The sequence below is a fragment of the Bubalus bubalis genome, chromosome 8 (assembly GCF_019923935.1).
Source record: "Bubalus bubalis isolate 160015118507 breed Murrah chromosome 8, NDDB_SH_1, whole genome shotgun sequence".
NCBI classification, from domain to species: domain Eukaryota; kingdom Metazoa; phylum Chordata; class Mammalia; order Artiodactyla; family Bovidae; genus Bubalus; species Bubalus bubalis.
The window spans coordinates 59,793,294-59,815,881 of record NC_059164.1 but is presented as its reverse complement, the minus strand read 5'-3'; the positions used below and the strand labels follow the sequence as shown (position 1 = coordinate 59,815,881).

General features: G+C 39.9%; 1 protein-coding gene across 3 annotated transcripts in view; it reads right to left on the bottom strand.

Annotated features, from left to right (window-relative positions):
- Positions 1-22,588, bottom strand: part of ELMO1 (engulfment and cell motility 1) — a 584,995-nt gene that overhangs the window by 286,442 nt on the left and 275,965 nt on the right. For all 3 annotated transcript variants that reach the window (XM_025292040.3, XM_025292041.3, XM_006053724.4), the window contains exon 14: positions 3,312-3,416. In XM_025292040.3, the coding sequence (XP_025147825.1) occupies positions 3,312-3,416 (105 nt within the window). The remainder of the gene's footprint in view (positions 1-3,311; positions 3,417-22,588) is intronic.

Sequence of the window (22,588 nt, the reverse complement as noted above, 5' to 3'; positions counted from 1 at the left end):
CATTAGAATTCTTTTCAAAAGCCTCAGCCATAAATCTGACTGGCAAAGTGAAAAGTGAGACTATATATTCAGGGAGAGAATACATGCTTACTGAATGAAAGATATAAATTATAAGTGAATAACTGCATTTAGATAGGAAATTTACCATAAAAAAAAACAAATTTTATCAGAATGTAAACTTATTAAAAACCCAAGAGCCCACCTTTATATTTCAGAAGAGACCACGCAGCTCATAGACCAAAATCTATAATTAGCTACTGAAATGACAATTTTCATTGTCTCTGTTTTACTGCCAGTGGGACATCTGTTTTCATGTGTGTGTGCGTGTGTGCTGAGTTGTGTCTGACTCTTTGCAACCCCACAGACTGAAGCCCACCAGGCTCTTCTGTCCATGGAATTTTCCAGGCAAGAATACTGGGGTGGGTTGCCATCTCCTACTCCAGAATCTTCCTGATCCAGGGATAAAACCTTCTCCTCCTGCATCTCCTACATTGGCAGGAGGATTTTTTACAACTGTGCTACCTGGGAAGCCTGCTATCATAGTCGCCATAAAACTTCTTTGCAGGGACTTGCCTAGTGGCTCGGTGGGTAAGAATCGGCCTGCCAATGCACAGAACGTAGACTCGATCCCTAGTCTGGAAGATTCCACATGCCACAGAGCAACTAACCTCGTGCGCCACAGCTATTGAGCCTGTGTTCTGGAACCCACAAGCAGCAACTACTGAAGCCAGGTGCAGCCAGAGCTGATGCTCCACAAGAGAAGCCACCACAGTGAGAAGCCCGCACACTGCAACTACGGAGTCGGCCCAGTCTCCACAACTAGAGAGAGCCCGAGCAAAGCAACAAAGACTCGCTGCAGCCAAAAATAAGTAAATTAATAAATAAAAATTAAAAAAAAAATCCAAAAGCTTCCTTTGAAATGCCTCAGATTTTATATACGATCCTGTAATCCCTTTCATTCAGATAAATAGCTTTAGCTTTCCAAGTAGCAGTTAATGACCCCGAAGTCAGACAGGACACAGAAAAAAACATAAAGGAAGGCACACTTTTTAGAAAACAACAGATATCTCAGTTATCGGAATGTCTACCCAGAAAGTAAAGTGCATGTGGATGAAAAGGGCCACACTTTTCTTTCAAACAGGATTTTCTTTTAAGTTCCTATCAGATATAAAGTTCTATCAGGTTGCTATGGTATTAGTTTAACTTATGATGGTTTAGAGAACACATTGAAGAAAATGGGCTTAAAATATTATATTACTCTTCTTGAGACATATGCGCCTTACGTAATTAACAATACATTGAGCATCAATATTCTAATTTTAGAAACATTCATCCACAAACATGAATCAGTTAATGCTAAATTCAATTTCTAATAGGCTTCTTCTTTTCACATGCAACTCTCTAAGGCTATTCTACATGGTATCTCAAAAATATTAATTTACTTACTGTGGGAGCAATTACATTCCTAGAAAAAAATCTGTGCAATAAATGTATGCACATATAAAACAAATTAAACTTTTTTGAAAAAACTATTTTCTTATGGAAAATTATATTTCTGACCGAGTACCTGAGAAGTGCATAAAACTTTCAGAGAAATGCATAAAATCCTTCATATAATTAAATTATAAATAATGCTTCAATATAAGTCAAAGTTTGTCAAATTGCATATATAGAAAAACATAAAGTTAAAATATTTGAAAAGACCCTGATGCTGGGAAAGATTGGAGGCAGGAGGAGAAGGGGACAACAGAGGATGAGATGGTTGGATGGCATCACCAACTCAATGGACATGAGTTTGAGTAAACTCTGGGAGTTGGTGATGGACAGGGAGATCTGGCATGCTGCAGTCCATGGGGTTGCAAAGAGTCAGACACAACTGAGCAACTGAACTGAACTGAACTGATAGTGCTTACAGGGAACTCAGATCTGGCATGGCTTTTTTTCAAAGGAGTCACTACTAGTTAGGATAATTTTTCATGGTGCAGACTGTCCCATGTTTTAGAGGGTTGTGGCCAGCAGAACCCCAATGGGCATGGTGACTACCAAAAAAAGAAAAAAAAGCCCACACATTTTCAAATGCTCCCTGGGGGAATAAAGCTCCCTAGTTTGGAGAAGAAACTGTAGCCCATTCAAAAGGAATGGCCCACATTTACATCACCAGGTAACAATAGTGAAAGGTCTTGAGCCCTGGTCTCCAGAAAGCCAGTGCTAAGAGGGATCCAACAGAGAATGTCTGGAGTAAATGCTCATGTGCTAAGTCACTTCAGTTGTGTCCGACTCTCTGCCACCCTATGGACTATAGTCTGCCGGGCTTCTCTGTTCATGGGATTTTCCAGGCAAGAATACTGGAATGGTTGCCATGCCCTTCTCCAGGGTATCTTCCCAACCCAGGGATCGAACCTACATCTCTTAACGTCTCCTGCATTGGCAGGCAGGTTCTTTTACCACTAGCGCCACCTGGGAAGCCCCATACAGGCTCATATCCTACTCCGATTTCAGCTTTAGCCTTCATGCATTAGGATTTTCATTCACTGACTATTTTCTAAGTTTATATCCAGTCATCACTTTAACCACTCACCAATGCCCTTGCCCATTTATTCATATCCTCCTCCATCTCAATCATAGATCTATATTCCTGCCCCAACTGTTGTCCTCTTTCTAGAGACTGGGGACAGAGGTCAACACAAATCCAGGGTCTCCAGTGGAGCAGCCTTGATGGGCAGACCTTCTCTATCACTGTCTCCATGCTCCAGTTCATTCACATTCTGTCTTTCCTGCTGATGCAGAGCTGGGCACCTTCTACTTTCCTTCACCCCACCCACAAAGGAATCTGCCCTGGTAGCTGGTGTTTCACTAATCTGTTATGAAATGCAAGAAGGCATTTCATCTCCCTCCCCATCTCTCCCACACTTCTCTGTTTATCTTATTGTATCTACAGCATAAGATTGAACAGAGCAGTACTAGACAGAATCCTGAGACTCTTCTCAAGAAGTCAGAAAAGTCTTAAGAGATTTCCATTTCTCTTTGTTATTTAAGGATAAGAGATTTTGCCATAATCAAATAACTGAATTATATAAAATATTTTTCCAGTATCTAGTATATGTTTAAAATGTCATCATGTGAAAAAAAACTAAAAGTTAAAAATCCCTACTTTGGTGTTCATGTCATTTAATTTTCATTTTTTACTTTACTAAATAACAGAAGCAAAACTCTGGGGCCACTCATCTAAAGGGTAATCCCTCCATATATACAAGTTGGAAATTCAAATTCAGCAGAAAACCTACAACAGCTGAAGGAGGCCACATGCTTACCCGGATGTAGGCATCCTGATGGTGCTTGGCGAAGTACAGCATGTTGTCCAGAGCTAACATCCCAGGAGGGGTCTGGGTAAAGTCCATGGCGGGGTTGACATGATTCTGTGGTTAAAACAAAAGGTTTGATCAGGTTAGTTCTTCAGTAGATTTCATCAACCACTAGAGGTCTGGTTTCCCTCCACAAGACCACAAAGTACCACAGGGCAAGCTCCAAATAATCAAATAGGACATTTGCTGTCTCCAAGTGAGCCTGTTGGGGTGGCGATGGGGGCTTCTTTCTACAAGTGCGTCAAAATCGGCTTCTAGACACAGGGTTGGGAGACTTAGCTGAAAATCGAAATATGGGATTATTCTTAGACATGTGACACTGCAAGAAAAGAAAATAATGCAAAAACAGTTATTTCTGGTGGTTGTGCTCTACTGGAACCAGTAGTATTTGGGAAGAAAGACCTGGGATAAAGCTCTATGTCTGCCATTTACCTTTCTGCACCTTAACTTCCTCATCCTCATGAGTGAGGGTAAAGTATGGTCACACCAGTCCATGGTGTTTGTGAACTGTCCAGACTTACAGGTCTCTGCAGACACATGACTATAAAATTCAGATGTTCACAGGATCCTAACATCTCCCTACTTCCAGGGAGTGCTCTGGCCTTGTCACCCACACAGTGTCAAGAACCACAAAAAAAAAACACACACAATAGTTATAAATATGCCCAACAAATTGTCCATATGCTCAAGATTACTCAGTAAACACCACCAGAGACTCCTAGTCAGGGCAGTAAACCACTTTCCACAGCCAACTGTCAAAAACAATTACCAACATCTGTCTTGAAAATTCAGATCTAAATGGCTAATGATTTGGGGGGCTTCCCAGGTGGCACCAGAGGTAGAGGACCTGCCCACCAATGCAGGCGATGTCAGTGTTGAGGGTTCCAGCCCTGGGCTGGAAAGATACCCTGGAGGAGGGCATGGCAACCCACTCCAATATTCTTGCCTGGAGAATTCCATGGAGAGAGGAGCCTAGGAGGCTATGGTCCATAGGGTCCCACAAAGTCAGATACGACTAAAGCAACTTAGCCCACATGCAAATGATTTGAGGGAAGTCATTTTTCTGCTAAAGAGATTGAAAAGAAATGCTGAAGAGATATTCAAGAAACTACTCTTTCCTTATAATCTAGGTAATTGGTATGAAAGAATATATTTTATTTTGTTCCTGAATACTTCTTAATAAACAGTCTGACCCTCTGATATGCCAGAGAAATTTTGGTCAACGGTAATTTTTTTTACTTTACGTACAGGAAGAATTTTTTGTTCACTTGCTCAAACAACCCATACTTTTTTACCTCCTTCAAGAATACACAGAAGTTATCTTTTGCATGTTGATTTGACATTGTTTTATGAGATAATAACATGTAAAATTATAGGACAGTGGCTGCCTACTGGCCACAGTTCCGCAATTTCCAGAAACCTCTGTCCATATCTGTAAAGCAATTTGGGCCAATGTACTGACTTTAATATTTTATTTTAGCACTTTAACCTGATTTGTTTGTTAAGATGTTGAAAAATTTTTTAAATACCAAAGTACTACTAGTTAGGATAAGAAAGATATATTTCATAAAATAAATAAAATTGTAACAAAATGAAAATCATTGAGCACATTAAGTGCAGTGAGATTCAGCCTTAATCTGATACTCACTGGTGTACGAGAGTCAGACCTGTATTCAAAAGTGAGGGGGTGGGTGAAGCAAAATGCTGAAAATAAATGATCAAAGATGTAGTCTAAAAAGTAACTTGAAGTGAAAATCTTGTAATATTTTCAGTTCTTTAGAAGAGAATAGTAGAAGTGCCCTCATTATGTGTACATTTTTATTTTGACTTGAATGTGTTCGATTTTCATGGACACAAGTAACATAAAAATGTTACTATCTGTTGAGTGCTCTTCAGGGCTAGCACTAGTTTGGGTTTCACTAGGGTTCTCTCATCTAATAAATAGGCGGTGGGCACTATCATTTTATTAATTTTTAATAATACAATGCTGTTTTATTTTTGTTTAATTCTGGAGTAGAATACTCCAAAATTCATCTCATATTTTTTCTTAGGTGTACATTTTATTGAAGTACAGTTGATTTACACCATTATATTAATTTCAACATTTAAAGTTATTAGAAAATATTGGCTATATTCCCTGTGCTATACAATATGTCCTTGCATATTTTATTTTATCCATAGTAGTTTGTATCTTTTAATCCCATACTCCAATTCTGCCCCTCGCTGCTTCACTCTCCCCACTAGTAACCACCAGTTTGTTCTCTATATCTGTGAGTCTTTTTCTATCTTGTTCTAGTCATTCATTTGTCTTATTTTTCAGATTACACACATAAGTGATAGCATACAGTATTTGTCTTTCTCCATCTGACTAATGTCATATCCTCCAGGTCCATCCGTGTTGTTAAAAATGGTGAAATTTTATTTTTTTTTATAGCTGAGTAGAAATGCATTATATGTATGTATGTGTGTGTGTGTGTATACACACATATATCTACATCTATATCACACCTTCTTTACCCATTTGTTTGTGGCTGGACACTTTGGTTGTTTTCATATCTTGGCCATGCTGCTATGAACACTGGGATACATGTATTTTTTTGAATTAGCGTTTCAGTTTTCTTTGAATATATACCCAGGAATGGAATTGCTGGGTTATATGGTAGTTCTAGTTTTAGTTTTTTGAGGAAGCACCATACTGTTTTTCCGTAGTGGCTGTACGAATTTTATTGATGAGGAAACTACAGCTCAGATGAGATAAGAATCTTGCCCAGGAACTTGCTGCAACTTGAACTTGGAAGTGCAGGCAAGGTCTTGCTTGGACAACAAGTTTCCACATGCTTTTGCTCCTACTTTTTTCCTTTATATGTTGAATGCATTTATTTTGGTACTGCTAGCCATTTATACTTTATATAGCCTGAGAAAAGCTTGAGAAAAAAGTAGGCTAATCAATATTAGCTGCTACACAGCATGGTCGAGCCAACAAAGGAGAGTGTGCCAAATAAAAGAGAAAAACATGACATTTACTTCAGACTTATTTCTAGTGTTGGTCTATGAATCTATTCCAAAAATAAGTATATGGAAAGACAATCATCTGAAAAAGAAATTAGTTTCTCTGAATCTAGTTTGAACAACCCTCCAAAGGTATGTGTTAGTGAAGCTGACCAAAAAGAAGGCCCTGTGGGTCAAGGGTCATCAGTCTTGTTTGAACAGTGCTCCCAGGACCCTCTAGAAACCTATTTCAGTCAATTACACACTTCCTTAGGCACACAATGGGGGTATCAAATAGGGCACTGCTGCTTTCAAAGGTCTTACAGTAAAGAAAAAGTATATTTTTATAGCTCTTTTAAAGATTCATGTGGCTATTTAGCAAACAGTCCCAATAAAATAATGCCTGCTATCTGTTAGGTGTTATATAAAGCACCTTGAAGATGTTAACTCTTAATCCTCATAAAATTCCCACAGAGCGGGTCTTATTATTTTCCTCCATTGACGGTAGAAAACTGAAGCACTGAGCATCTGGATAGCTTGCAGAGTTTTAGAGCCGGAAGGTGGCAGAACCAGAATCTGAACTAAGGTCACAGGCTTTAAACCAGGATTTTAGTGTCACGTTGCTGTTCAACCAGACACCTTTGGAAATTTTACAAAGATGTCCAATGCAGGTTCTCAGTCGTTGTAGTTTTCCCCAGTCAACGCTTTGTTCAGGCAAAGTGGGCCTGTGATCCATCCTTTTCAATAAAAGCTCTAATTTCTCCATCCCTTCCAGACATAACAGACCAGAGTCTCTCTCATGTTCAATAAACCAGGTCTTATTGTCTTCAAAAATAGGCTCTTATTAAACCAAAGTCAATTAGAAAATTGCCTTTGACTTTCTATGACTTGCTCTAAATTATGAAGTGTCACTGCATTTTAGATTAAAAAATAACTTGCCTTGTGAGTGAACTATACTCTAGTTTTTTTCTGTCTCTGTATTTTTAACTCATTTTTCCAGCCTCTCTCTCCTTGAAATGATTGTTTCCTCTTTCTCTTTTGGTTTTAACAGCCAGTGAAATTATTTTACAAGCATAGATTCTGATAATGGAAAAAGTATAAGAATTACTTGCCAAGACATTTGAGAGCTCTCTATACTGTGACGAAAATAATCTGAGAACCCAGCAAGGCCAACAGTTCCCCTATTCCTTCCTTATTTATGAGATGCTCTGGATACAGATTTATTTTCTTTTCTTGTTCCATGTTATTTTTTTTCCACCTGTCTTGAAATGGAAGCTGCAAGTGCTTTGATAAATGACTTGAAAATTTCCCTTGTTTTACTGCAAAGCCTGTGTACCTCTGTACATCCTCCTGAAATGCCATTTGTTAGAGCCTGTAGAAGTGCTGCTCCCTGAATCACATCAGACAGCTCTAAGCCCCTGGAGAAAGGGGGAGCAGCCACTTGCGTTTCCAAGGCACCAAGAATTTTCACTTTGGGAAAATGATACCAACCAACTGAAGATAGCATGATTTATTTTACAGCGAGCACCCTACATACAGTTTGTGTTTAGTGTTCCTAGAGATCTGTTTCTCTTCTATTATCCTCATGCCAGTTTTTTAAGTTGAATTGTTTCAATCACACATCCAAGGTCTAAGACAGAGAATCTTTTAAATATGTTCCAGGCCCAAATCACTGGAGGTCACTGGAGAGTTGTGGACTTCAAATATAAGCTAGGCTGGTCATCTGATTTTGTAGTTAAGAAAACTAAGCATCTGGTGAACAGTGGTGCTCCAACTTAAGCAGAAATCCAAGCCAAATCTCCTGAAGGCTCTGCTGAAGCACCAATTGCTGGCCCTTCTGATTTGGGAGGGCTGGAGTGAGGTCCAAGGGTCTGCATCTCTAACAAGTTCCCAAGTGATGCAGATGCTGCCGGTTGGGGACCACAATTTGAGACCTACTGATGACTGCGATGACTCATCTCAAATAACACAAGTAATATCAAAGTAAGATCTGGAATCCATATCCACTCATCCCCTGAGTCCCACGCAGCTTCTCTAAGTATCCCTGAGTCCCATGATCCCCTGAGTATCATGCTTTAAACTGACTGGTTCCAGGGTGTGACGCATTATAAATATACTTGTTGTTTATCTGCTTTGTGCTTTGGCCTCCTGTTGAGAAAACAGAAATTTCCTTTTTCAGAAAAAGGAATTATAATTTAGAAGCCTCTCACTTCTATTTCTCAAATTTCGGACTAAAATAATATATATTAGTACCTCCACGGGGAAGGTAGGAGCCTGTAATCAGTCAATATTTTTTACTCCTGAATGCTTCCTGGTTGGGGAAGCAGTGCTGGCACGAGCCTGAATGATTTTTAGATGATCTGTGTTTTTCAATTACCAATGCCATGCTAGTCCTTCATTAGTGTGGATAATAAAGAGATGATTACAATAATGCCTGCCAGATGGCATATCGCAGAGAAAGCCTTTGAGGATTTAAGAGTTAATATTTGTGCTATACAAGTGCCTACATTTGCTGAACAAATATAGCATTAAAAGCAACCTTTAAAACAAATCACATTGAGTGAATATTCATTCAGTCTAGGAAAAGCCTATTTCTTGAGGCTGGTAAATTAAGGTCATGTTCTCCAAGGGGAAGCAGGTTTTGATGGTTGCAAAAGATCACGTGGGAGTTATGCCAAACTGTGCATGCCTTCCACTCCTCGCCTCCCAACCCAGGAGAAAGGGTATGTGGGCATTTCAACAGGTTCCTACAACAGCACTCATCCACCTTGGATGCCCCTGAAAATCCCCTTTGGAGCTTTGAAAAATTCTGATGTCCAGGCTCTACCCAAAATCTGCTAAGTGGAAACCAAGCAACTGGATTTCTGAAGCTCCAATGTCCAGCCAAGATTGAGAACACTTTCCCAAATCATTGGGTCTCAAATTTGAGCATATCAGAATCTAACAGAGTGTCTGTTCAGTTAGATTGCTGGGCACCACCTCCAGAGTTTCTGGTTGAGGCCTGAGAATCTGCATTCATACATGTTTCCAGGGGTTACTGATGGTCTCTGGACCATACTTTGAGAACCTCTGCTCTAAAGCCACAGTAACCCAGTGCAAGAGAGTTCTAGGGACCTATACGCACCAACTGATGGAGTTGGAACCTTGATTCCCTGTATCAAAGTGTTTGGTTTGGCAGGGACTTTTATTGTGATGTCTGCTTTAGGGAGGACATGCACTCTTCAAATTGATACAGGCTCAGCACTCTATCACCTGGCTGCCTCACACAGTACAATGAGGAAGTTCGTAACAGTATCTGACTATTTGACCCCCAACACAGATCACTGTTCCAAAGTCCTAGACATAGCCCTTAGAAATCTTTGCATTCTGTCCTTGGTCTCTTTCCATTAAATTCAATAAAAATGAAGAGTTTGGATGAATACAGAGAAGGCAGCTTATTAAATCTGACCTAAGAGTGGGCAAGATGGTGAATATATTGAAGAGCAGAAAAATAGCTGTGACTAGGTACAGGTGGGCATTGTGCCAGGTACTCCAAAGGGGCGATTTAATTTAATCTTCCCAACTACCCAATGAGGCAAGTTATTAAGGAGGTAAATGTTATTCTTCTCTGCCTACAGATGAGAGTGATTTGTGCAAGATGCTGGTTAGAAGTGGCAAAGTCACAACTTCAACCCTGTAGCTTTTTTTTTTTTTCCTATTTAGGTTCAAAAGGTCTTTGGAGAATAGGAAGATGGGTCCCATTAGCAAGTAGAAGTTTAATCAGAGAAATGTAACATCCCATAAAAAGACTGTTTTAAAAATTCAAGAACAAATCTACTACAGAAAAAAGGAAATCTGGCTCACAAATAATTCATGAGATTCCAGCTCCACATCATTAACATTTGATTCTTTTAGGTAAAGCACAAAGGATCTACAAGAAAGAAATACTCGGAAAGATGCTAAGGGTTCAGGTCAACAGACTATCCATGCTTCTATGCTGGACCTCCCTCTGAGCTATACATTCTCTTCTCTTTGCCTGGCCTCTGGAACACCCCTACACCTTTGCTTGTCTTTCTAATGTCATTCACCCACCTGTTACTCTGGTTTTCCTGATCTTCAACTTGGCTCCATTTATCTTCCTTCCACAGGTCCACAACTAACCTTTTGGGGAATACCTCCAATTCAGTTGAGCTCTGAGACCATCCACTACTATCCAGTGTCACTAGGAACCCCCTCCCTGGGTCTGTTCTGCAACCTAGGAGAGTTCAAGACCTATTCTATATTAAGAAATATGAGTTAGAGTTGGCAATATAAGTCCAAGATGAATCAATCTCAAGTGGCAGGCAGGAGGCTCTGACAGGCTGGGTTTTATTAACAGGAGCACAACCACAAGAACAGAGGAGAATTCCACCATCCAGGCCCAGCTGAGGCCATACCTGTACACAACAGAGAGATCTGGGGGGCCCCACTGCGAACCAGCTCCCAACACATAGGAAATTATACAGAGGGGCAGCCAGGAAGAAGCAGAAATATCTGGACAGAAAGGTGTGTCAGAAAAGTTGGGGGAAAAAAAACGTCAGATATTTAGCCCGGGGGGAAAGTGTATGTGGTGTGACGGTGGTGGTATGTAGTGGGATGGGAGCTGTGATCACTATTGTCACAATTGATCACTATTGTCCTCAGGCATCTCAAGGATTGATATCATTGTAAGGGCAGCTCCAGGAAGCAGAATTGGCAGAAAACAGCCTTTTCAGAAATACTGAAGCAAGGACTGGATGTGCAGCCGGAATGTTTTCCAGAGAACTAAAGGGTAGAGAATTGGAGCAAAGGACAATAGATACTTAGTAGCCCTGGTTCATTCCTTTTCTTATCAAATAATTTTGGATTTATACTACTGTGCAAGGCACCACAGGAGACAAACATGATAAATTTCATCCAAAGATTTAATCAAAATAGTACTTGGCTTCAAGAAACTTCTGTTTCAGAAGTGAATTATTAAAATCCTTAACAATACAGCTTTGAAATATGCACATGTGCACATACACACACACTCTGCACACACACACCCCCCACAAGCATCAGTAACTTCACACATGCATACTGTGGAAGGTCCCACACAGAAAATTCTGGATTTAAGGCTAATTTCCTTAGTCAAAACACCTGTATATGTATGGGTGAGTCCCTTTGCTGTCCACCTGAAACTATCACAACATTGTTAATTGGTTATACCTCAATATAAAATAAAGTTTTTTAAAAAATTGTCCTTTTAAAAATTACTCTTAAAAGGTCAGAAAAGGCCATGAAGTGCTATGCATACAATTTATGAAAAACTGGGCTCACTCTTCCTTCATTATCTTGAGGAAGCAGAGTTGAGACTTACTGAATAAAAGAATAAATTCTAATATTGTTTATTTGGTATGTTGATTTAACAGTCAATACAAAGAATTACCATGAAAACTCAATTAAAAACGCCTTGGGAATAAATCTCCTTTAAAATGAAGCTGGTTACGGTTTAAAAAAAGCCTTCATGAATAATGAAACAATGCTGTCAAGGTTTATAACGATATCTGCAATTTTTCTACTGATCTGAATGCACACAGGATTCTCAATGACCCAAGCACCGTGGCTCTTGCTAGCAACACTCTACTCTTTCTTCGCTGAACTCCCAGCAGCTTTTTCACTGCTCCTTTTAGAACTCCCTTTTTGCCAAACTTTTGTAGTTTTAAAACAGGAGGTGAACTAGCATCAGTGATGCACAGGGGTTTTTTCTGTCTCCTTCTTTCACCCATCCCCAGGAAGAGCACAGGCTAAAAGGTCCATCAAAGGACACAGAACGTGTGCTACCCTCACTCCAGGGCTGGCCCTGCTAGTCATGCAGGGAACCCGTTCCCTCTGAGCCTAGCACAGCTCTCCAGGCAGCCTCTGATATGGGCACCACCACCAACATGGGAGAAAATACCTCTTTTCTGTGATGGAGCCAGGAGCTGGTCAAGATGCTGCTGCTACAGATGGGATGCAGGGGCTTGTGTACTACAATCCCCACCACCTCCAGGACCTAGCACTGCACGGTGCTAGTGATGATGGTGACGACAGCTCTGATCATGGAACGTGTCACAGCTAACACACACACAGCACTTAACGAAGGCTGAGGACTATTCTAAGCCAGGGGTTACTTCTGCCCAGGGGCCAGATTGGGTCCAGCACTCAATTTTGTAGAGTTGTGAGTTTAAAAGTCTGTGTCCCTTCTTATATTTTTAAATCTTGTTTTTATTCAAAGGGAAGATAATTACCTCTGACACATGAAAATTATATGAAATTAAAATTTCAATGTTCATAAAGAAAGCTTTGTCAGAACACAGCTATGCACATTTATTTACATATTATCTGTACCTGCTTGAGCATTTGGCCTGCAAGGCCTAAAAGTTTTACTCACTGACCCTTCTTTTACATGAAAAGTTTGCCAACCCTCTTTCTAAGTGTTTTGTTTTCACAGCAATGCTGTGAGTTAAGTAAATTAATGACTCTTTAATCAAAGTTAAACATCTCAACTATCAAAGAAATGCTAATGTTTGGTAAATGTTTAGTACCTGGATAACACAAGCCCTATGTGAATGTTTAATGTTTTGCTCCCCTGGAAAATATTGTACTGATTTCAAAGATTACTAAATTTTAACTGGATAAATCCAGCGTCTTGAAAATGTTAAGTTGAAAGGAATGTTTTTAGTAGCCTTAATTTGTGATGCAAAGTCCCACCTTGGTGTCTTCAGGTCCCTTCTCCTTGCCAACCAAAGGCAAACCTGGGAAGGGACCTTTGACACACTTTTATATAAGACTTTTATACTTTATATAACTTTATGTAAGACTGCCTGCAATTTTGATGAGTTGGGGATCTGGACTGTGTCTCATAAGCATTCTCCTCCTTCCCCCTTTCAGCACAGCTCTTGTAAATGGCAAAGTCCTGGCTTTTAAATTTGGAGACTGTGTTCTCTTTTCCATACCAGTAGAATTTTTATGGTTGTTTTAAAGATGAAGAAATTGAGGAGCAGAGAAGTTAAGTGTCTTGCCAACATTCACACAAACATTATGCTTGGATTTGAACCCAGAAGTCCAGAGCTCATTTTTTAATGGCTATTCTAAAAGGAGAACTGGCTAACTACACAATGAGGGTGGGGTGGGGTGGGAATCACTTCATAGAATATTGTATTTGTGCATGCTCAGTCACTACAGTCATGTCCGACTCTTTGTGACCCAAAGGACCATAGCCCTCCAGGCTCCTCTGTCTATGGGATTCTCCAGGAAAAAATACTGGAGTGGGATGCCATGTCCTCCTCCAGGGTATCTTCCCCACCCAGGGATCGAACCCGGGTTTCCTGTATTGCCAGAGGATTCTTTACCTCTGAGCACTGGGGAAGCCTGATATAACATTATACAGCTTGAAAAATTATCTTCATAAATAAAATAGACAAGCCATTTGCCAGACATCAAGAAAAAAAGGGAGAAGAATCAAATCAACAAAATTAGAAATGAAAATGGAGAAATCACAACAGACAACACAGAAAAACAAAAGATCATAAAACACTACTATCAGCAACTACATGTCAATAAAATGGACAACTTGGAAGAAATGGACAAATTCTTAGAAAAGTATAACTTTTCCAAAACTGAACCAGGAAGAAATAGAAACTCTTAACAGACCCATCACAAGCATGGAAATAGAAACTGTAACCAGAACTTTCAGTAAACAAAAACCCAGGACCAGACAGCTTCACAGCTGAATTCTACCAAAAATTTAAAGAAGAGCTAACACCTATCCTACTCAAACTCTTCCAGAAAATTGCAGAGGAAGGTAAACTTCCAACTCATTCAATGAGGCCACCATCACCCTAATACCAAAAGCAGACAAAGATGCCACACAAAAAAGAAAACTACAGGCCAATAACACTGATGAACATAGATGCAAAAATCCTTAACAAAATTCTAGCAAACAGAATCCAACAACATATTAAAAAGATCATACATCATGACCAAGTGGGCTTTATCCCAGGGATGCAAGCATTCTTTAATATCTGCAGATCAATAAATGTGATACACCACATTAACAAATTGAAAAATAAAAACCATATGATTATCTCAATAGATGCAGAGAAAGCCTTTGACAAAATTCAACATCCATTTATGATTAAAAAAAAAAAAAACCCAGAAAGCAGGAATAGAAGGAACATACCTCAACATAATAAAAGCCATATATGATAAACCCACAGCAAACATTATCCTCAATGGTGAAAAATTGAAAGCATTTCCTCTAAAGTCAGGAACAAGACAAGGGTGCCCACTCTCACCACTATTATTCAACATAGTTTTGGAAGTTTTAGCCACAGCAATCAGAGCAGAAAAAGAAACAAAAGGAATCCAGATTGGAAAATAAGAAGTAAAACTCTCACTGTTTGCAGATGACATGATCCTCTACATAGAAAACCCTAAAGACTCCACCAGAAAATTACTAGAGCTAATCAATGAATATAGTAAAGTTGCAGGATATAAAATTAACACACATAAATCCCTTGCATTCCTATACACTAACACAGAGAAAACAGAAAGAGAAATTAAGGAAACAATTCCATTCACCATTGCAACGAAAAGAATAAAATACTTAGGAATAAATCTACCTAAAGAAACAAAAGACCTATATATAGAAAACTATAAAACACTGATGAAAGAAATCAAAGATGACACAAATAGATGGAGAACTATACCATGTTCATGGATCGGAAGAATCAGTATAGTAAAAATGAGTATACTACCCAAAGTAATCTATACATTCAATGCAATCCCTATCAAGCTACCAAGTGTATTCTTCAGAAAACTAGAACAAATAATTTCACAATTTGCATGGAAATTCAAAAAACCTCGAATAGCCAAAGCAATCTTCAGAAAGAAGAATGGAACTAGAGGAATCAACCTGCCTAACTTCAGACTATACTACAAAGCTACAGTCATCAAGACAGTATGGTACTGGCACAAAGACAGAAATATTGATCAAGGGAACAAAATAGAAAGCCCAGAGATAAATCCACACACCTATGGACACCTTATCTTTGACAAAGGAGGCAAGAATATACAATGGAGAAAAGACAATCTCTTTAACAAGTGGTGCTGGGAAAACTGGTCAACCACTTGTAAAAGAAAGAAATTAGAACACTTTCTAACACCATACACAAAAATAAACTCAAAATGGATTAAAGATCTCAACGTAAGACCAGAAACTATAAAACTCCTAGAGGAAACCATAGGCAAAACACTCTCTGACAAAAATCACAGTAGGATCCTCTATGGCCCACCTCCCAGAGTAATGGAAATAAAAGCAAAAATAAACAAATGGGACCTAATTGAAATTAAAAGCTTTTGCACAACAAAGGAAACTATAAGCAAGGTGAAAAGACAGCTTTCAGAATGGGAGAAAATAATAGCAAATGAAGCAACTGACAAAGAATTAATCTCAAAAATATACAAGCAGCTCCTGCAACTCAATTTCAGAAAAATAAATGACCCAATCAAAAAATGGGCCAAAGAACTAAACAGACATTTCTCCAAAGAAGATATGAAATTAAAAGATGCTTACTCCTTGGAAGGAAAGTTATGACCAACCTAGATAGCATATTCAAAAGCAGAGATATTACTTTGCCAACAAAGGTTCGTCTAGTCAAGGCTATGGTTTTTCCAGTGGTCATGTATGGATGTGAGAGTTGGACTGTGAAGAAGGCTGAGTGCTGAAGAACTGATGCTTTTGAACTGTGGTGTTGGAGAAGACTCTTGAGAGTCCCTTGGACTGCAAGGAGATCCAACAAGTCCATTCTGAAGGAGATCAGCCCTGAGATTTCTTTGGAAGGAATGATGCTAAAGCTGAAACTCCAGCCCTTTGGCCACCTCATGCGAAAAGTTGACTCATTGGAAAAGACTCTGATGCTGGGAGGGATTGGGGGCAGGAGGAGAAGGGGACGACGGAGGATGAGATGGCTGGATGGCATCACTGACTCGATGGACGTGAGTCTCAGTGAACTGCGGGAGTTGGTGATGGACAGGGAGGCCTGGCGTGCTGCGATTCATGGGGTTGCAAAGAGTCGGACATGACTGAGTGACTGATCTGATCTGATCTGATCTGAACACATATATATGGAATTTAGAAAGATGGTAATGATGACCCTATATGCGAGACAGCAAAAGAGACACAGATGTAAACAACAGTCTTTTAGACTCTGGGAGAAGGCGAGGGTGGGATGATTTGAGAGGGTAGCATTGAAACATGTATATTATCATATGTGAAGTGGATCACCGGTCCAGGTTCGATGCATGAGACAGGGTGCTCAGGGCAGGTGTACTGGGATGACCCCTGGGGGATGGGATGGGGAAGGAGGTGGGAGGGAGGTTCTGGATGGGGAACACATATGCTCCCATGGCTGATTCATGTTGATGTTTGGTAAAAAAAAAACACTACAATATTGTAAAGCAATTAGCCTTCAATTAAAATAAATATATTCAAAAAAATTATCTTCATAGAGTATTTAGGAATATAAAATATATGTTGTACTCTGTGTAGAATTTCAATACTAGTATATATTCCTTGACATTGTATATTTTATATGGAGTACTCTCTATGTATTCTTATTACATATATATATATATATGTATTCTTATTACATATATATATATATAAAACAGACATATACATGCAGGCAATATCAAGATATATACTTAGCATGTAATTGTGAGTTTTTAAAAACTGGAAGGAAACTTACCAAAGTATTAATGGTAATTTTTTTTGTAGTGGTAGGGAGATGGAAGACTTTTTTCCCTACCTGTCTGTATTTTTCAGATTTTCTCTAATGAAGATGCATTGCTTCTTACTTATATCTGAGCAGAAGTGTGCCCACTGTTTTCTAAAAAGAAACAGAGACCATCCTGCAGGAAAAGATGAGAAATGGTTTGGAGTCTCACACTGGACTCCGCCCAAGCCTTTGCTGAAGGCCCCCTGTAGGTTATGTCCAGCTGTGCCCAAGGGACACATCTGGGCAGAAAGGTTCATCTCCACCTGCCCAAGTAAGTCCTGTGCAGAACAGCTGGCCTCCTGAATATGGCATTTCAGAAAGTGTGAGAATTCAGACATTTCCCTCAGAAGAAGAAGGCCAGGAAGAGGTCCCTTATCTGAGTCAGAGGCAATCTCACTTCCTGAGCTTGGACCACTGCATGGCATTTGCTCAATTTGCCAGCCCTACAAAAGGTACAGCCCTCTGGGCTTAAAGGACTCCCCTTCTTTAACCCGATCCTTTTAAGCCAGCATCTCCTGGAGCCTGACTGTTCACACCTCACTTCTCTTTGTCAGGAAACTAGAATCACAGCTTCAGCCTGAGTGAGGCACTTCACTACTGACTGGGCAATCCTGGGCCAGCCCAGGGGCGGTCACCTGTAAATGCTGGCAGTTGGACAATATTATCTTGATGGGACCCTTCAGCTCTAAAGTCTTCAGAGCAGTAAATGTTCAGGGCTCCCCAAATATGTAGGGCTGAACCTTTGAAACTGCCAATATCTGACCATTTGTGACCTGCAGTAATGGAATTTCACAAGGTTCAATCTAAAAATAGTCAAGCTAAATAGATGCAGCCACTCCAGTTATCTTGAAAATTCCTGAAAGAAGATGGCTTCCTAAAGAATGTAATGGAAGCAATTCCAAAGAGAATAGCTGGAGCTGAGGATAGAAAGAGTGCCACAGTTTTAGTTTGAAAATCAGTAATAAAATGGATTTTTTAAAAACAAACTTCCAAAAATGCATCTTATGACACACCTTCTGCCTCTAAGAAATCAGCAAAACCACAGCAGAAATATCTCCCCTCCTGGCTGTCACTCACAGGACCCAATAGAAAAGCAAGTGACCTCTGCTTGATTTGGTTTTGCTCACACTAAATCTACCCATCTGCAGATACAATGACTGTGACCGTCTCAGTCCTGAGAAAAACGATCTGAAAAACAAGGATTTGAGACCATTACCAACAAGAGAGCAATAAACCCTGAAAGAGGATAAGAATTATTGAAAATGTTAGATAAATAGCATGTGAATGCCAAGTTGCCCCTAACCTTAGCAAACAGATTGAATGGAATTATTAATACAAACTACCACGTTAAAAAAGAAAACACCTCCTGGTTATCTCGCAAACATCACATGCTCTAGGAACTTGGTCCTAAAGGAGCCCCAGTATGCAAGGATCTGTCAGGTTACTCAGAGGCTGAGGGCAGGGGTGAGGGACAAGAGAAACTGAAACTAACTGCTTAAAGTCTGATTTATTTTTTGGTGGTTATTTTAACTAAATTCAGCCTCCTCTAACAACTGGGTCTTTTTTGTAATTAGATCTCAGAAAAAAATAACTTCAAACATACACATTATGACTTTAAACTGATAATATTATCACAAGATATATATGTAAAGAAAATTGGACTCAAAATTTCTACAACCATTTTTTTCAAAGTACAAAAACATGCAGGGAAGTGATATGCATCATGATAAGACGGCAGAAGGATAGGGACAGGTAGGGAGAGAGGGGGACATGGACTTAATCTGTAATGTCCTGTTTTCTTAATCATGCCTCCTCCCCAAATAGAGATGTTTGAGGAAAATACAGTTAAATGTTACTATCTATTAAATCTGAATTGTAAGTACAGACATGAATATCTTTGGTGGTGGTGGTGGCTTTGTCACTCAGTCATGTCTAACACTTGTGATCCCATGGACTGTAGCTCATCAGGCTCCTCTGTCCATGGGATTTTCCAGGGAAGAATACTGGAGTGGGTTACCATTTTTCCCTGCAAGGGATCTTCCCCACCCAGGGATCGAATTCAGTTCTCCTGCATTTGCAGGAAGATTTACCACTGAGCCACCAGGGAAGCCCAATATCTTTTATCTTCAGTTATTTTTCTTTGAGTAAAATAGTTCATCATTACAGTGTAAATTTAGAAAGGCTACATTTTGTTAATGTTATTTGACTACAGCAACTGAAGTAGGTTTAATAATTTTAGGACTTTGCACCTTAAATATGAACGCATAATAAAATGTAAGATGAAAGGTAGTTGTGACCAGAACTGCAAATGGGCACTAACATCGGCTATTACTTTCATACTGATTATGCTATCTTTTTCCTCTGCTGTACCCTGGCATGTAAAAGAGAAATGAAATGTATTTTTAACAACAAAAGAGGAAACCAAATATAAAAGAAGACCCTTGGAGATCAGTTTTCCTATTACCTTTAGTGAAATTCAGTTGATACCTCTGTTTCTCTTAGATAAGGAATATTAATAGGAACATTTCAATCCTCCACAAATGAATCTTTCTTCAGCAGAGTGAGTGTATACATGGGCAGTCTGTAAAACCATTCTGAACATATTTATATAAATTCCTCCCTCGTCTACAAAAGAGCATAATTTCCTCTCCTAGTCTCCCATTTTTCTAGTAAAAGATCAATTTTCTCTTCAGCACCCCAAAGAGAAGAAGCTTTGCCGAGTTCTTACATATCAGACAAAAGGCAGAGGAGGTAGAAAGAGTCTATTTGTTCACAAAGTGCTCACTCTTCATCAGTAAAGCTGGTGTAGGTGGTACCTCCCTCAGTGGCACCGTATGCAGGGGGTGAGATGGGAAAAATCAAGGAACAGTTCAAAGGCAGCACAGCTGGCCCCCCAAAAAGACCCCATAAAAGCCTACCTCTAGGACTACAGTGCTGCTGGAAGAATATCCACCTGGGTCCTGTGCCCACCATGTTCACGGAGCTTATTCTCCAAATAATTCACCCTAAATCACTTTGAACAAGCAGGAAAGTCTCTTCAGTTCTGACAAGTACTTCCTCAGTAAAGGGCCTGGCTAACCAAAAAGGGCAAAACAAGCACCCATAAAAGGCAGCAAAGGGTATGGTAAGCAGCACAGACTTGGAGAGACACCAATGCGGGTTCCAATGCAATCTTCAAAATCAGCTGATGCTCTTAGAAAAGAAATAGCATCACCGACTCAAGGGACATGAATCTGAGCAAGCTCTGGGATATACTGAAGGATTAGGAAGCAACAGTTAGAACTGGACATGGAACAACAGACTGGTTCCAAATAGGAAAAGGAGTACATCAAGGCTGTATATTGTCACCATGCTTATTTAACTTATATGCAGAGTACATCATGAGAAACACTGGGCTGAAGGAAGCACAAGCTGGAATCAAGATTGCCAGGAGAAATATCAATAACTGCAGATATGCAGATGACACCACCCTTATGCCAGAAAGTGAAGAAGAACTAAAGAGCCTCTTGATGAAAGTGAAAGTGAAGAGTGAAAAAGTTGGCTTAAAGCTCAACATTCAGAAAATGAAGATCATGGCATCTGGTCCCACCACTTCATGGGAAATAGATGGGGAAACAGTGGAAACAGTGGCTGACTTTATTTTTCTGGGCTCCAAAATCACTGCAGATGGTGACTGAAGCCATGAAATTAAAAGATGCTTGCTCCTTGGAAGGAAAGTTATGACTAACCTGGACAGCATATTTAAAAGCAGAGACATTACTTTGCCAACAAAGGTCCCTCTAGTCAAGGCTATGGTTTTTCCAGTAGTCATGTATGGATGTGAGAGTTGGACTATAGAGAAAGCTGAGCACTGAAGAATTGATGCTTTTGAACTGTGGTGTTGAAGAAGACTCTTGAGTCCCTTGGACTGCAAGGAGATCCAATCAGTCCATCCTAAAGAAGATCAGTCCTGGATGTTCACTGGAAGGACTGATGTTGAAGCTGAAACTCTAATACTTTGGCCACCTGATGCAAAGAGCTGATTCATTTGAAAAGACCCTGATGCTGGGAAAGATTGAAGGCGGGAGGAGAAGGGGATGACAGAGGATGAGATGGTTGGATGGCATCACTGACCTGATGGACATGGGTTTGGGAAAACTCCAGGAGTTGGTGATGGACAGGGAGGCCTGGCGTGCTGTGGTTCATGGGGTTGCAAAGAGTCGGACACGACTGAGCAACTGAACTGAACTGAACTGAGGGAAACCTGGCATGCTACAGTCCATGGGGTTGCAGAGTTGGACACAACTTAGTGACTGAACAACAATAACAAAAACCCCTACTTCTTCACCTATAACTCTATGTAGTATTCTCTCTCATCTGCTTGGTGAAAATCAAATGAGATGACATATAGAAAACATTCTGAACAGAGCAACAGGTAATCCCCAGGGAAATGGTAGCTGTGGATTATTCACTTTCCATCTAGAATTGCATCAGTGTCCTCCCTCACCTTCTGCCAAAAGATCCCTCACTCGGAAATTCTGGTCCTTTTTCTAGTTCTGGTTCCCTTCAAGACATCAACGGTCCTTGCATTCTTAAGCTTCAGCTTCCATTAATTCAGCCTTCTCACTGGCCCCGCAGAACTGATTCCCAGACTATGCTCAGCCCACACTTACTCAAAGATCTCACCAATACTGTGCTAAAGGGGCCTCCTTCCCAACACTGTTGAATCATCTCCCCACCCCAGGATTCTGCCAAGAGAATCAGAAAAGAATTAAAGAATCAAAAGTTCCCCAAAGATCCTGGGGGGATATTGTACCTTCCCCATCTCCTTGCATTCAAGTGTGGAAAATTTCAGTCTCCCACCTGCATAGTAATTTGTTATATTTATAGAGACTTCTAGCAGAAAAGATTCAATAGCATTTTTCATTTTCCACTCATTTGTACATTCATCAACATTTTACCTGACTTCCAGGTGCCGAGTTACATAAGATAATGCAGCATTGTATGTTGAGTACTCTGTCACTTCAAAATAAGTGTCCCTAAGCCACCATAAATCTGAGATACATTAATTCTCTTCTTAGGAAAATGACTTAGGTACACAGTTAAGGTGATCAATGCAAAGTTCTAATACATACGAAATTTCCCTCCACTGATTTGTGTGTGTCTCATTGCTTGGCATTTACTGTGCTTCTAAGACATTATAAAAAGCCCTGAAGTAATCAAATAAATATATATCTCAGTTAAACATGATGTCATCTGCCATACCATTCCAAGTCAGGGAGCATTCCTTAATGGATAGAGAGGCAGAGAGAAGAAAGAAGAAGAGGGAGAAAATAGGACTGATGGCAGGAGAAGGATAATGTGAGAATAATCAGGGTGTAGGAGGGTAAACCGAACTAAATATATTTCAGGTCTGATGATCCCTAAAGGACGAAGGTGATAACTCCAGGGAACAAG